The 15,660-nt window shown below is 41.9% G+C and overlaps 1 protein-coding gene across 1 annotated transcript; it reads right to left on the bottom strand.

Annotated features, from left to right (window-relative positions):
* Positions 1-7: 7 nt before the first annotated feature.
* LOC101884350 (uncharacterized) lies at positions 8-13,590 on the bottom strand. The gene is made up of 3 exons (XM_021467071.3): positions 13,084-13,590; positions 12,283-12,396; positions 8-3,682 (listed from the first exon to the last, which is right to left on the bottom strand). The coding sequence occupies exons 1-3, from the start codon at positions 13,187-13,189 to the stop codon at positions 1,911-1,913; spliced, it is 1,992 nt and encodes a 663-aa protein (XP_021322746.2). The 5' UTR covers positions 13,190-13,590; the 3' UTR covers positions 8-1,910.
* Between the last annotated feature and the right edge of the window lie 2,070 nt (positions 13,591-15,660).

The raw sequence follows: 15,660 nt of genomic DNA, 5'->3' as shown, positions 1-15,660 counted from the left end.
TAAATGCACAACTATGCTGTAAAACTGTTGTATAAATGAAAAATCACACTCGTAGCAATGCCATATGGCTGTATATCAGCACTGGAGGGAGGCGTGCGTTGGCACGAAGCTGCAAGCCTACTCGTGAGATATTGCTTATATATATGTGTGCAATATCACGTGTGATATGGCTGTATATCAGCACTGCTGGCAGGAGTGCGTTGGCCTTAGTGTCCCACCAGTGCTGATATAGAGCCATTGCACTGCTGCGAGTGTGATATTGCGTTTGCGACACCCCTCCACTGTCCAACGCCCCGCCATATGTTTAACCTCTTTATTACGTTTGCTGTAACACACAGTTACAAAAACCAAAGATAAGCTAACATGAGAAATGAAGTCAAAGAGCCCTATAAAGCAAACACTGTTCACATTAGTGAATTTCAGTAGACATCTTGACAAAGAGAAACTCAAGCAGGTTAATAGATGAAGCTGCTGATACTGTTTGTGGAGTTGTTTAATAATCCTCTGCTAAAATTTTAAGAGACTGGATGTGTTTTATTTCATTAAAGGCTGTGACTAAAGTCAGCTGTAGTTTTGTGTTTCTCTTCAGTGATTCAGTGCAGTGCAGTGGGCAACTTAAGAAGAACCAGCTTTCATCAGCTGTCTTGGTGAACTTCTACTGCTGCACAGTAGAAAGCATCCTGACCAACTGCGTCACAGTCTGGTATGGAAGCTGCTCTGTTGCTGTGCGTAAGGCACTGCAGCGGGTGGTAAAAACTGCCAAACACATCACAGGGACCACACTGCCAGCCATAGAGGACATCCAGAAGAAAGCTGTCTGCGCTGAGCACGCAGTATTCTTAAGGACTCCTCTCACCCTGCTCACAGACAGTTTTTTTCTCCTGCCTTCCAGCAGGAGCTTTAGGCTCCCCCGGACAAAAACCAGCAGACTGAGGAACAGCTTTTTCCCCATAGCAGTCTCCCTTTTGAACTCTGCCCCTCACTGACTCTTTTCCCCCCATCCATCTGTAAATATCACCATAGTTTTTCTATATCTGCACTTTAAAACGTATACCTGTATCCTGCACTTGCTGCTATTGCACTGCTGGTTAGATCAAACCTGCATTTCGTTGCCTTGTACTTGTTTATGTGTAATGACAATAAAGTTAAATCTAATCTAATATTTTTATACATCATCTAAAAACTTAAGACGTATATTTATCCCCAATTACAGTACTTACACGTATCAGTACAGTACTTAGTACTTTCACTTATCTTAAAGAAACACATTTTTTTTGCAATGTAGTGGAAAATATGTTTATTATGTTTCTTGTTGTCTTGGCATGTTACAGTTTGAATAGGATATTTATTTACCACCTCAATATAAGAAACAAATATAATATTTTACAGCTTCTATTGTTAAACTAGTGTACAATCAGAACACAATACAATGGACATTAGTAAACAAATGCCATGAACACGTCTTACAAAAATACAATAAAAGATACATTTTCTAATCATTATTTTCACTGTAGGAATTTCCTGTAAAACATAATAATTTCTGAATTAAGTTTTTTAGTTCTCGAAGCATCTCACTTAAATGGCACTAAAACGCAATATTTCACAGGAAAACTCAGTAATGTTCACAGTCACTGATAAACGTCTTACAACAACTATTACTGTTTAACTACACAAAGTAGTGTGAAATCAGAACATAATAAAATAACTGTTATAATAAATGAATTGGTATTCTTCTAACAATAATAAAAAAATGTAATTATTTACATAGCAAGGATTATTTTTTTTGTGAAACTCATCGGTTCCTTAATCAGCAACAAGTGCTACTAGTTCTCAGATAATTTCACTACATTCAGACCGACATTTTTATCTCAATGTTTTTTAATGAATTTGATCCGAAAACTAAACAATCCTCACTGTGACGACTTACATTTCTTCATGTGTCTGAGAAGACTTGATAAAAATCGAAAACTCTTCTGACATGGAGGACAGTAGTAAGGCTTCTCTCCAGTGTGAATTCGCTCGTGTGATTTCATTGCTGAAGATTGACTGAATCTCTTGTCACAATATGAGCACTTGTACGGTTTTTCTCCAGTGTGAATTCGTTGGTGCCGTTTCACATTGCCAGCTGTAGTAAAGCTCTTCCCGCACTCTAAACACACATGATCTCTCTTGCCACTGTGTGTTTTCTGGTGCTGCTTGCAGTTGCCACGATGTGAAAATCTCTTTTCACAGAACAGACATGCATAAGGCTTCTCATCTGAGTGAACTATCATGTGTTGTTTTAGACTTGATGCTGATATAAAACTACGACCACACTGAGAGCAGGTAAAAGGCCTCTCTCCAGTGTGAATTCGCTCATGTGATTTCATTGCTGAAGATTGACTGAAACACTTGTCACAATATGAGCACTTATACGGTTTTTCTCCAGTGTGAATTAGTAGGTGCCGTTTCACATGGCCAGCTGTAGTAAAGCTCTTCCCGCACTCTAAACACACATGATCTCTCTTGCCACTGTGTGTTTTCTGATGCTGCTTACATTCACCACGACGTGAAAATCTCTTTTCACAGAACAGACATGCATAAGGTTTCTCATCTGAGTGAACTATCATGTGTTGTTTTAGACTTGATGCTGATATAAAACCACGACCACACTGAGTGCAGGTAAACGGCTTCTCTCCAGTGTGAATTCGGTGGTGCTGATTTAGATGGCCAGCTGTAGTAAAGCTCTTCCCGCACTCCAAACATTCATGATCTCTCTTGTCACTGTGTGTCTTCTGGTGCCTATTACAATCACCACGACGTGAAAATCTCTTTTCACAGAACGAACATGCATAAGGCTTCTCATCTGAGTGAACTATCATGTGTTGTTTTAGACTTGATGCTGATATAAAACCACGACCACACAGAGTGCAGGTAAAAGGCCTCTCTCCAGTGTGATTTCGGTGGTGCTGATTTAGATGGCCAGCTGTAGTAAAGCTCTTCCCGCTCTCCAAACACTCATGATCTCTCTTGCCACTGTGTGTTTTCTGGTGCTGCTTACAATCACCACGACGTGAAAATTTTTTTTCACAGTACCAGCATACGTAAAGCTTCTCATCTAAGTGAATCACCATGTGTTGCTTTAGCTTTGATGCTGACCTAAAACCATGACCACACTGAGTACAGGTAAATGGCTTCTCTCCAGAGTGAACATTTAGATGATTGGTAAGCTTACTATTTTTTCTGAAGCTCTTTCCACACAGAGTACAGTAGTAAGGCTTCTCTTCAGTGTGAATTCGCTCATGTGACTTCATCTTCAACGAATCACTGAAACTCTTGTCACAATATAAGCACTTGTGCGTTTTTTCTCCAGTGTGAATTTGTCTGTGCTGTTTCAGATGTCGAGCTTTAGTGAAGCTCTTCCCGCACTCCAAACACTCATGATCTCTCTTTTCTTCATGTGTTTTCTGGTGCAGTTTATAACTGTCAAGCCATGAAAAACTCTTTCCACATTCAGTGCAGATGTACAGTTTCTCTCCAACGTGAGTATCTATGTGCATGTCGAGTTTCACTTTTTTTCTGAAACTCTTTCCACACAGAGGACAGGTGTGCGGACGTTTTGTCTTTGTTCCTTGAGTCTTGAAGTTGCGCTTCCCATCCTCAGCATTCAGGTCTTGTTTTTGCTCTTTCACCTCCATCTGGTCTGAAATAAAGATCACGTCAGAGAAGGATCAGATTGATCCTGATTTAATAGATTAAAGAGATCCCAAAATTGTTTAAGTATCTGACCGTCGAATTATGTTCTCTTAAGTTTTTGAAGGGCTAGTTCACCTAGAAATTAACACCCTCATCATTTATTTCTTCATTCTCCACTTGTTACAAAATTGTTTGAGTTTACATTTTTCTGTTTAACACAAAAAGAAGATATACTGAGGAATGTTGAAATCTGGTAGCTATTAGCCACTTCCACACAGTAATACTGATAAATAACCAGAAAATATCTGGAATGCTTTACCGATAAATAAATAAAAAAAAAAGTGCTGTTCACGCAGGCAACGATGTTTCATATTTTGTCTAGAAATGTACCATTCACACATCCATTCAAAAATACCAGAAAATCCTGACATGACCTCTAAACAGCTGTGTTTGTAAAGATGAAGGTCAGTCTTTTGTTGATGGTTTGACTTTTCTTTAAAACTTTAGCATTTATATAGCTGCTTTTGTCCCAAAAACAAACCAAAATACTGAACTACAAGAGAAATGTGTTGTCGCTAGCATCTAAAGTCAAGACGCTACCTGCAGCTAAAAAATTGTTGTTTGCACATTTGACTAAGATGCACAAAGGTCTTTGTGATGAACATGGTCTATTCTCTTAATATACTGTATGGAAAAGTACTGTGAACAACTTGGATGAAGAGATATGGAGGAACACTTTCACATGTCGTAAGCTGATAGAGTGATATGTGCCGCTGCTTGTGAGACCCTCTTTGAAACAAAAGACTGTCTCACTCCCCTTTATGCGCAACACTTGCAGAAGAACTCACAGAAGTTTATCATTAGCATTTTATTAAAAATCTTTCTATAATTGGCATTAAAAGGAACATAGAAATGTTGTCTCATTAACAAGCAGCTGCTAAATGTGTCTTAACACAGGATTTTAAAGCCTTATTTTTCATAAACCGTGTGACTGTGAATGCACCATAAGTTTCCGAATGTTCTGCAGCTACAGTAGAAGTCTTATGGCCCGTTTACGGTACGGTTTGGTTTGGTATGCTTTTATGGGCGTTTCCACGGTCAAAAAGTGTATCGAACCATACCGTACCACTTTTTAGTCACCCTTTCGGGTACCAAACACGTGAAAGGGTAGCAAAAGGATAGACGGCAGCTGAACGCTATTGGTTTACAGAGATACTTCATTCGCTTACGCAACAAGCCAGAATGAAAACAAAAAACATGCCATGTTTAAAATACACTGCTGTGAGATAACAGCAGAATTACATATATAAATAATAACGAGCCATGGTCGACCTGGGCTCAAACAAACCTTGTCGTCTTGATGAACAGCCACAAAGCCAAAAAGAAGAGCAGGTTTTACCTTGTGCTCCATAGTTTTTTACTAGCCAGTCTGAAGGGCGAGCAGTTTCGCTTTCTTGATTGCGCTCGCCGCACGTCTATATCTGAAATAACAAACTTCTTGAGCTCATGATAATAATGTGCGCTTGATTATTGACGTGCTTTTAAAACCGATCCTGTCAGAAGTTGACAAACGCGAAAAGAGTGACCCGCGAAAAAACAATGGAGAAGCTGGAAAAAAAGGAGCACATTATTTTTTCAGCAAACTTGAACAAACTGCCATGTTTATTTGTTATTATCATCACCTTTTAGACTAATATGAACTCAGAATTATGCAATGACTCTCTATAAGAGGCTACATGTCCTGCTGAAGATTACAGACAAGGTAAGAGGTTTGCACTGACTGTGGGCTATATTTTTTGTTGTTTTTGAACCCAAATAAGGACTAAATGCATGTCGTGTGTAGTTCTTCTGTAGTTGGTAATATATCGGAGACTGTAAGGGGCTGTATGTGTTCATATATGTTCATTTATTTATTTTATATAATTGCAGACGTTACAGTTGAAGGATTCAGATTTCTGCTTTCCAATCCATCTCATCATGGACCAACGTTTATCCTTTTCGTCATCCTGTTTCTCGGTATTTAACTGTGAATTGATTTTAATTAATGAAAAAATTAACACATTGCTTAATACAAGAATGTTCAGTGCATTTGCCTGTCTCTTTATAAATATTTTCAGAAGCCACCAATCTAGGTCAGAGGTCACGGAGACCTTGAGTGGAACTGAGGGCTGAGGACTGGAAGCAACTGTTTCTATTGTTATTTCTACGAGTTAATATTGTCTAAAATGTCTAAAGTGATTTTGCTATTTTTACTGTTAATTCTTTTAAAGTGATTCTACTTTTTATTCAAGATAGACTTTGTGTAGTAAGGAAGTATAACTGCCTGAATGTAGATTATATAGGTTTTTAACCAGTTTTGATAAAGACGGATGAGAGTACACTCAGCCTTGGATAAGAAACAGATTATACTTTGTGTGTTTGTGTTCTATTTGATTGTTGATCCATTTCACAGGTCTGGAGTCAGCTCTAATCAGTCTAAAGGATGTCTGACAGTTATGTTTAGATATTGTTCAGAATTGTACGCATGAACCCCACATGGAAATTTTTCTAGTCTTTCTGTGTTTTAACCAATCAGGTTAGAACACCTATATGTTTGACGCAGTTAATGATGTTATGTGAGAGTATAATTGTTATTGATTGGTGATTGTAAGCAGAGCGCCCTAGGAACTCATTGCGAGTGTTGAAGCTGGCTTCTGCGAATGAAACTGCAAACTATCTTCAGTAAACTTGATTTGTTTATTTAAATCTCTGACTCTGGCTCTTCTTCATCTACCAGACTGGTCATTCTTTGGGTTAAACTGTAAACTATCCCTACACAGTAGGCTATTTCACACTGTCATTAATCTGCAGTTATAATCAACTAATGTTCATAGAAAAGTTAGTAATAAAAATTTATACACAAGTATTTATGTGTATAAAGCATATGTTTTGTGAGAAGTGCTTCTCATGTGATATGTGAGCGACCCGTTAAGCTTTACTGTATACATTTTCTCGAGCGAGAATGAAGTCAACTGAATAAAGGTGACCCATTCTGACCCGAACCGTACTGTACTGTACCAGTCAGTGGAAACGAGCCAGTATGTCAAGGTGTACATGCTCATCTCAAAATTATTCATCTGCGTTCACACAGAGCAGAACTCGCTGGGAATTTGCTGGTAATATTACAAATTCTCTTTCTGGAAAACTGGTGAACTGAATTGACCAGTATTTTAAAAAGAAGTCTGTATGTCTGAAAGAGGCTATAAACTTCCACAGTATGTTCTTGTTCTGTTACGGTTGTTGATGGCAAATGGTCTCCAGCATTCTTTAAAATATCTTCCTTTGTGTTCAGTAGAAAAAACTTTAAGGCAAAGATAAACCTTTTAGGTATGTTTTTACATGAAGTAAATTCTTAGATGAAACTGGTTAATTTTCGATTCATATAATGCAAGTAGAAGTGGGCGATAAGGCCTTAAAATTATTTTAAGAATATATGAGAGAACGTTCAAGGTTACAGAAGTAACCCTTCGTTTCCCGAGGAGGGGAACGGAAGTGCTATACTGTGGATTTGATCTTGGGAAAATCCACGTATGGGAGGATTCGGTTCAGAAGCCGCTTGTCTGAAAGAGTATTGAACGGGCCAATGAATGCAATGAATTGGCAGTGTAAGCTTGCACAGGTGTGCTTCATTGCCAATTATCTCAGCATATAGGCACACCTGGAGCGAGCAAACGCCATCCTTTTAAGCTGAAGAGATTTTAAAACAGCTAAGGGACAGTCATTATGGCGACGGAGTATAGCATTACCGTTCCCTTCCTCGGAGAACGAAGGGTTACTTCTGTAACCTCGAACGTTCCCCTTCGGTTGGGGAACTTCAGTGCTATAGAGTGGATTTGATCTTAAGAAAATCCACGTATGGGAGAAGTATGGAAAACGCCATAATGGCTGCACCTTACCAACGCCCCCGATGAGGGGATAGTCAAGCAAGCGTGACGCACCCACATCATGGGAGGCGCGGTTCTCCAACGTGTCCCTGGCCCTAATTTATCCTACTTCAACAGAAGTTTTACGGATTTAGATATATTTTTTAGGAAGTCGTGAGCGTCTAGATAATTCTAGGAAAATACGACAGTACGTTGGGAAGCGTGCAATCCCAATAGGGAGGACGCTGTGGAGGCCATCCGCTACCCAAGGGGGGAATAGATGGCAGAATTTACATATGGACTAGCCCTAAGACGGGGGAGTACGCAAAGAAAAAAAGTGGTTAGCGAAGAGGGAAGACACGGGTCCACCCAGGGGGGGGGGGGGCACTTAACCGTGGTGGAATAAGCATATGGGATCGCCTAGTGGGGATCACGCATAGCAGGCACCTATATCCAAAATGCGGGCTGACCAGCGGGCAGAACTACAACGTAGTGGGCCAGCAGGTGACTCCTCCGCTAAGTCAGTGCTGGGGGCCACAGAGGAATCTGCAGGGCTCACCTGACGGGGAACTTTACTGAGAGATAAAAAGGCGCACGTATCTCCGTGTTAGGGAGAATGGAGCAGCAAGCGTGTTTCAACACCCTACCCAGTTGTTTCCTCAATCACCAAAAGGTTACCTAATACCCTTGAGGAAACCGGCTCCACTCGCAGATTGTAAAACCTTGCAAATGTGTTGGGTGTCGCCCAGCCCGCAGCTCTACAGATGTCTGTTAGAGAGACGCTGCATGCGCGCGCCCGAGAGGATGCGAAGCTCCGAGTGGAGTGCGCACGCACTCTCGGGGGACCAGACTCACCTCGGCTCTGATAAGCGAGAGAATGGCATCCACAATCCAGTGGGAAAACTTAATTTCGGTACGACACTTCCCTGCTGCCGACCGCCATAACAGACGAAGAGCTGCTCAGATGATCTAAACACTGAGTGCGGTCCGGATAATACGCAAGACGCGAACTGGACAATAAAGAAAGGGCTGGGTCTGCCTCCTCCGAGGGCAGCGCTTGCAGGCTCACTACCTGGTATTAAAACGGAGTGGTAGGAACCTTGGGCACATATCATGGGCGGGGTCTCAGGACGTGAGAGAAAGCCAGCCCAATTACAGGCATGAGTCACTGACCGAAAAAAATGCCTCCGGGTCCCCGACCCTCTAATCGATATCAACGCGACCAGCAGAGCTGTCTTCAGGGACAGAAAGATACTGAGTCGAGGATCGAAGGGATCTGACGCGGCTCGTGTAATGAGGGCGAGATCCTAAGAGGGCATGAGAGGGGGCGGGGTGGATTAATTCGCCTAGGGCCCCTGAGGAACCGGAGGATGAGGTTTCCCACGGTGCAGCCAGCCACCGCGTCATGAGAGCGCTGATCAGGCAAATTATGGGGGTCTTCTCTGCGAAAGACGCACCATTCAGTGAATAGACTCCACTTCAGGGCATAGGCACGCTCGGGGAGGTGGCTCTAGCCCGAGTGATGGTACTAGCCACCACAGTCGGAGGTTACCTAAGTCTTCCTTGCGTCTAAGGACCTCCAAAGATCGGCAAAGGTTCCAGATGGTGCCCTGTCCCTGAGAGAGTAGGTGCTCTCTCGAAGGGAACTGCCAGGGTAGGGCCATCGCGAGGAGGGAGAACTCTGACATCCAGGTCCGGTTGAGCCAGAGGGGCGCAACCAGCAACCTGTTCCTTGTCCTCCCTGACCTTGCACAGTAACTGCGCGAGCAGGCTCACTGGGGGAAAAGCGTATTTGCGCATGCCCCGAGGCCAGCTGTAAGCCAGTGCATGTGTGCAGAGAGCACTTGATCAGGGAAAGAACAACTGGCAATGAGCGATCTCAGGGGAAGCAACAGATTGATCTGGGCTTCCCTGAATCGTGCCCATATCAGCTGAACAGACTCGGGGTGGAGTCTCCATTCTCCAAGACGTAAGGCTGCTGTGAGAGCGCATCGGCTGCACAGTTGAGCTTGCCTGAATGTGAATGGCGCGGCGGCGACACAGCTCCGGAGGGGAGGCTCGAGGGGTGGGAGAAAGGAGACCGCCCTCCCAGCACTCGTGAGCCACTGGCGAAACGCACCGAATCTGCAAGCTAGAAAGCATAGCATCCCAGACTGGCAGATTTCGGGCTGTCACATCCGGGGAAGTGGAAAAGTGCTCCTTCATGATGTTTTCATGGCAGTAAAAAGTGCCGTTGGAAATGGGGCCCCGCCTTCCAGCGGACAAAGAGAAAGTTCCCTCTTCTCCAGATGGCCTGTCCCAGGGACGCTTCGCGGTCCGTTGGCGGACTTAGCGGCGTTCTGGGCAGGGGGGCTGCCTGCTTCCGAGGTGCTCGGCGCGCTCGTTTCGCCAGAGGCGTGTGCGGGGGCGGTGCAGCTCTCTTAGGCGGGCGCCTTCGGTGAGGAGCAGGTATGGATAGCACAGTGGGCGGAGCGGGCTTACGGACCCGCCAATAAGACATCACCCATCAGACTGCTCTCTCACCGCCTCGAATTCCTGGGTGAATTCACAGACACGGTCGCCTAACATGCCAGCTTGGGATATGGGGAAGTCAAGAAAGCGGACTTTGTCGACTTCGCGAATATCAGGTGGCGCTCCTGGATCACTTTGTGTGGACATCGTCCTCCCCAACGCACACGCAGCAGACTTAGTAGTCCGAAGAGCTTTGTCGGCGGTGGTGCGAAGCTCATAAGCCTGGGTTGGACCCACCCTCGTGCAGCTCGGCCAGCGCCTGCACTTGGTAGCGCTGGTAGGTGGCTATCGCATGCAAGGCGGAAGCAGCCTGGCCCGCAGCCTTGTAAGCTCTAGCTCCGAGGGAGGCAGATAACTTACAGGCTTTGGATGGAAGACGAGGCGGACCCCGCCAAGAAGAGCATCGCGCATTCAACCTGAGGAATCGCCACATACCCCCTGGCCGTTCCACCGCCAAGAGTGGTGAGGGTGGAGGGACACGCAGCACGAGCACAAAAAAGTGCCCTTTAAGACCACGTGAGCCTACTGTGCGGGAAGTCCGTGGGCAACGGATTATCTCTTGCTGAAACCCTCAGATCTGCCCGAGTGCCCGCTGCAGAGCAGGGGACAACTGGGGTGGTTTGCCCTTTTGCAAAGGCTAGCCGTGATCTTTACTGCGCAACAGTCATGGCATCGCAATAACGACATGAACTGCCCGCGAGCAGCGCATTAACATGTTGGACCCCCCAGGCATGCAACGCAGTGCGCATCCAGAAACGCACAGTCGGAGCGCAGTCCTGAAAAGGACGTGCTGCACGACTGTTGCTCTTTCTGTGAAGTTTGCAACTTCATACGCACCGCTCTGGAGGACCGGACCCAAAGAACGCCAGGCGGGGGAGAAACCCAGCTCGACCGTCTGCCGCTGCGTGTACACACTCCGGGAGAATGCTCTCGTTCGCTCGGATCACAGCAGGAGGAACCCTCATCGACTCGATCAGAAAGTCTCTGAAGCGAAAAGGATGGCGTTTGCTCGCTCCAGGTGTGCTTATATGCTGGGATAATTGGCAATGAAGCACACCTGTGCAAGCTTACGCTGCCAATTCATTGCTTCATTGGCCCGGTCAATACTCTTTCAGACAAGCTGCTTCTGAACCGAATCCTCCCATACGTGGATTTTCCCAAGATCAAATCCACTGTATAGCACTGAAGTTCCCCAACCGAAGGGGAACAATATTTTTGATCATATAAAAAAGGAACAGTTAAACAATGTTTAATTTGTTATTTCACTCACATAATTGTTGCTTACAGATAACATTCATAATTAATGTTCAAAAATCAATGTCAAAAACAGCATGTGTAGTTCCATGAATTGTATGTACATTATAGTTTATAGTAATATACAGGGCAACAAGTTGTTTTAATTGTAGTATGAATAGTTGTTTGTTAGTATTAAATATTCGTGTCTGTTTTGTTTTTCTTCATTTACATTTATTTAATACAAGGCTGGGCAACGCAGTGGCGCAGTAGGTAGTGCTGTTGCCTCACAGCAAGAAGGTCGCTGGGTCGATCCTTGGCTCAGTTGGCGTTTCTGTGAGGAGTTTGCATGTTCTCCCTGCGTTCGCGTGGGTTTCCTCCGGGTGCTCCGGTTTCCCCCACAGTCATGCGGTACAGGTGAATTGGGTAAGCTAAATTGTCCATAGTGTATGAGTGCGTGTGAATGTGTGTGTGGATGTTTCCCAGAGATGGGTTGCGGCTGGAAGGGCATCCGCTGCATAAAAATGTGCTGGATAAGTTGGCAGTTCATTCCGCTGTGGCAACCCCGGATTAATAAAGGGACTAAGCCGACAAGGAAATGAATGAATAATACATGGCTGAAGGCATAAAATTACAAGTTGATTATCAGCATAAAATAGCAATAAATAAGACCCGAACACACTGTTTGAAAAGGTATACTCCATCCAACTTTGTACCAATCATGGGCAATCACATTCAGTGGAGATTCCTGAATTCTTACTTATTTCCATTGAGTTCTTGTGTCGACAAGCATTTAATTTTCCAAGAAAACACATTTTGTTCAGACATAATGCTACCTGTGAAACATCTGAGGAAGCACCAGTCACAGGGTTTTTGATAGATTGTGAGGTAAACACTGCTTTATTTTTGTTTGAATTTGTTTATATGAAACAGTAAAAAAGAATCAAGAAAGGAGACCAACCTGTTTGTTCTTCAGCATCTTCATGATCCATTCTGTAAGGTTCTGGATCTTTCAGATTGTCAGTTCGCTCCGCAACAAAATCAGTTTTTCCCATGGAAATGCGAGTTTCGTTTCCTGTAGGACAAAATGAAAATTATTTGAAAAAAGTATGAATACATAAGGCGTACCAGATATTAAATTTAGCAAACTCAAATTGAGGGAATTGATTCATTCTGTCAGCATATTTTTAGTCTCTTGACTTTGCTATTTTCGTTCATTGATTTTCTTTTTGGCTTATTTTCTTTATTAATCAGGGGTCGACACAGCAGAATGAACCTCAACTTATCCAGCATATGTTTTACATAGCGAATGCCCTTCCAGCCACAACCCAACACTAGGAAACACCCTTACACTCTTGCATACACACACACACTATGGACAATTTAGTTTATTTAATTCACCTATATTGCATGTCTTTGGACTGTTAGGGAAACTAGGGCACCTGAAGGAAACCCAGGCGAAAACAGGGAGAACAAGCAAACTACAGACAGAAATGCCAGCTGACCCAGCTGGGACTCAAACCAGCTACCTTGCAGTACTATATTTCCTTTTTTTCTTTTTTTGATTATAAAAAAAACGTATTCAACAGCAAAAGTGTTAAGACCTTTTCAGATTATCTTTAAATGAAAAAACTAGGTACAGTTTAAATTCTTCACAATTATTATTGAAACCGCTTGGCACTTTTTTTTGTTTGTAAAATATTTTAACATTAAAAAGAAAACTTACAAAATAGAACTCAGTACATTTTCATCCCTAAAATACCTTTTTTATGATGGTTCTTGTCAAACATTTGACGACATCCACCGAAATCCTTCATATATTCGTCGATTAAGTTAGTTTTAAACACGACTTGAAGCAAAAGTTCCATCAGTCATGCACCAAGTTTCGCGCCCTGGATCCTATTCAGCGCATGCGCTGTTTGTTGTTTAACGTTAGATAAGCGCCAAAATTCTTTAATATAATGGCGCCACCCACTGGATACACACACCAATTTAAGCAGATTCAACTTAAGGCAGGAGTATATTAAATTCCATTAATATATAATGTATCATTAACTGATATAATTAGATTCTTAAAAAAAAAGAATAACATCTAAAATTCTCACCAACCCCAACACTTTTAAAAGATAATATACAAATATCTAAAGCTTTGTAGCAGAATACAAAGCTTAAGAACTATTCAAACAAAATAATTGTCTTTACTATACATTAAAATAGCTAAGACTATAATCATAGACATGATAGCATTATGGCTCAATGTTCCATGCTAGTATTATTTTCACAAGTGATCATCCATATTAGAGTGAAGGTCAAATCAGATTTTGGAAATAAGATGCAACCTTTTGTTTTATATTAAGTAGTTAGGAATTGTTGGTATAAATCCACCAGACTTTAATTTAAAAGGCTCCTATCAAACAAAACAAAAAACTTTAGGAAGCTGTTTGGTCAGAAATAGTGTGTGTAGAAAAATGTGTAGAAATGTGTTTAGAAATAGTGTGTACGCAGTCATTTTAGAGTGGTATAAATATTACTGTTATAAATATTTTCTTACATTAGCCCATAACTCTGAGGTCAAACACAGGATGGCATATCAGTGCAGTTATCTCTGCCCACCAAGGTGCATTTGGGACATTCTACCAGAAACTTACATTATCTCTCCCTGAAACAAAAACATAAATACAGTGAATAAAAAGTATTTCATTCCAAAAATGTCTTTATGGACTGGTGGTTGATTTATATGAGTTGTTCTGTAAAGGAGTGTCAATTATTTGGTTCTCAGATTTTTGTTCTTTATTAAACACACTTTACAAACTTACAAACACTGTCATTGTCCTTGTCCTCAGCCAAACTGAACCTACAGCTTTAATAGATTTGTTGTGCTAAAAACTGTTATTTAGGGGAGGAAAAAACTAAAAATAGCAAAGTTTAAGTTATTTACATCAGGTGATTAAAAACATGAAATTATAAAAAAAAAAATAATAATTACTACAAGTATAAAATACAAATACATTTACAATTGTCCCCATGTTTCTAAGTCTTGTCACATTTGCAATAAATTTAACATAACATATGTGCAATACACCTTTAAGGCTATGACTTGGAAGTGGCATCATTTGGTGGAGAAGCAGACAGAGATCAAGGATGTGTTCTATCATTAAATTGTATGATTTTATGCTTGCTTTGTATGATTTTTAGACAACGGCAAACTTAAAGGTCAGGCCACGTAACATTTTTTTATAGGTGAAAATGTAAGTTTTTGATAGAATGTCAGCTTCTGTAATATCATGTCTTAGTATAACTTTATCATGTCAACAAGACAGGATTTGTAAAGAAACCGGAATTAGAGGAATACAAAGTTAGCGTAGTTAGCGTTAGCTCTACTATAAAAGATCTGGGTGTTATATGTAACTTTTGCAATTTAACTTTTGAACATCATATACCTCATGTCACAAAAACTGCCTTCTTTCATCTGAGAAATATTGCTAAGTTACAAAGTATGCTATCCATTTTAGATGCAGAATAGCTAATTCATACTTTTATGACTTCCAGGCTGGATTACTGCAATGCTCTGTTCACTGGCTGCACAGCATCCTCTATTTACAAACTTCAGCTAGTACAAAATGCAGCTGCCAGAGTTCTTACCAAGTCTAGGAAATATGATCATATCACCCCAATTTTTTTCCTTCTTAAACTGGCTGCCTGTTAAGTTTCATATTGATTTTAAAATATTGCTTCTTACCTATAAAGCTTTAAATAACCTAGATCCTTTTTATCTAAACAACCATCTGTCTTGCTACAATCCAACCCGTTTTTTAAGATCTCAAAACTCAGGGTTTCTGGTAGTACCTAGAACAGCAAAGTCAAATAAAAGGGCAAGCCTTCTTATTTATGGCTTGTAAACTCTGGAATAGCCTTCCTAATAATGTCCGAGGCTCAGACACACTCTCGCAGTTCAAAACTAGATTAAAGACCTATCTGTTTAGTACAGCATATACACAATGCATCATATAGTGGTATGATACATGAATGTGCTCCATGCATGTTTTTGCATCTCGTTTATATACACTATAAACAGCAGCTACGGTAATTATTCTCTTTATTTTTTATTTCCACCCTATTGTATTTACATCCCGAGGCCCCCAGAGACTATGCAGCGCCACTGATGCGATCCAAGACCAGCGACGAGACGATCCCATGGTTCCCATAACCCTGGACCAGGCCAAATCCTGAGCAGCTGCTGTGGTGGTCATGGAGGAGTGGAAAGCATGATTCCTGTGACGCTCCAGGGACAGACGAGTCTCACTGACGTCCAGTTTCTCCAGACTGCAGCTCTGCACAA

This window comes from Danio rerio, chromosome 16 (genome assembly GCF_049306965.1).
Source record: "Danio rerio strain Tuebingen ecotype United States chromosome 16, GRCz12tu, whole genome shotgun sequence".
Classification (NCBI taxonomy): Eukaryota; Metazoa; Chordata; class Actinopteri; order Cypriniformes; family Danionidae; genus Danio; species Danio rerio.
Note: the sequence above shows the minus strand (reverse complement) of the source record. Positions and strands in the feature narration are given on the sequence as shown.

Coding starts and splice junctions, on each gene's coding strand:
- LOC101884350 (XM_021467071.3), bottom strand. CDS start 13,189: ATGGAACTTTTGCTTCAAGTCGTGTTTAAAACTAACTTAATCGACGAA. Junction 12,397..13,083: donor CAAGAACCATCATAAAAAAG/GTATTTTAGGGA, acceptor TTTGTCCTACAG/GAAACGAAACTCGCATTTCC. Junction 3,683..12,282: donor AGATGCTGAAGAACAAACAG/GTTGGTCTCCTT, acceptor TCTTTATTTCAG/ACCAGATGGAGGTGAAAGAG.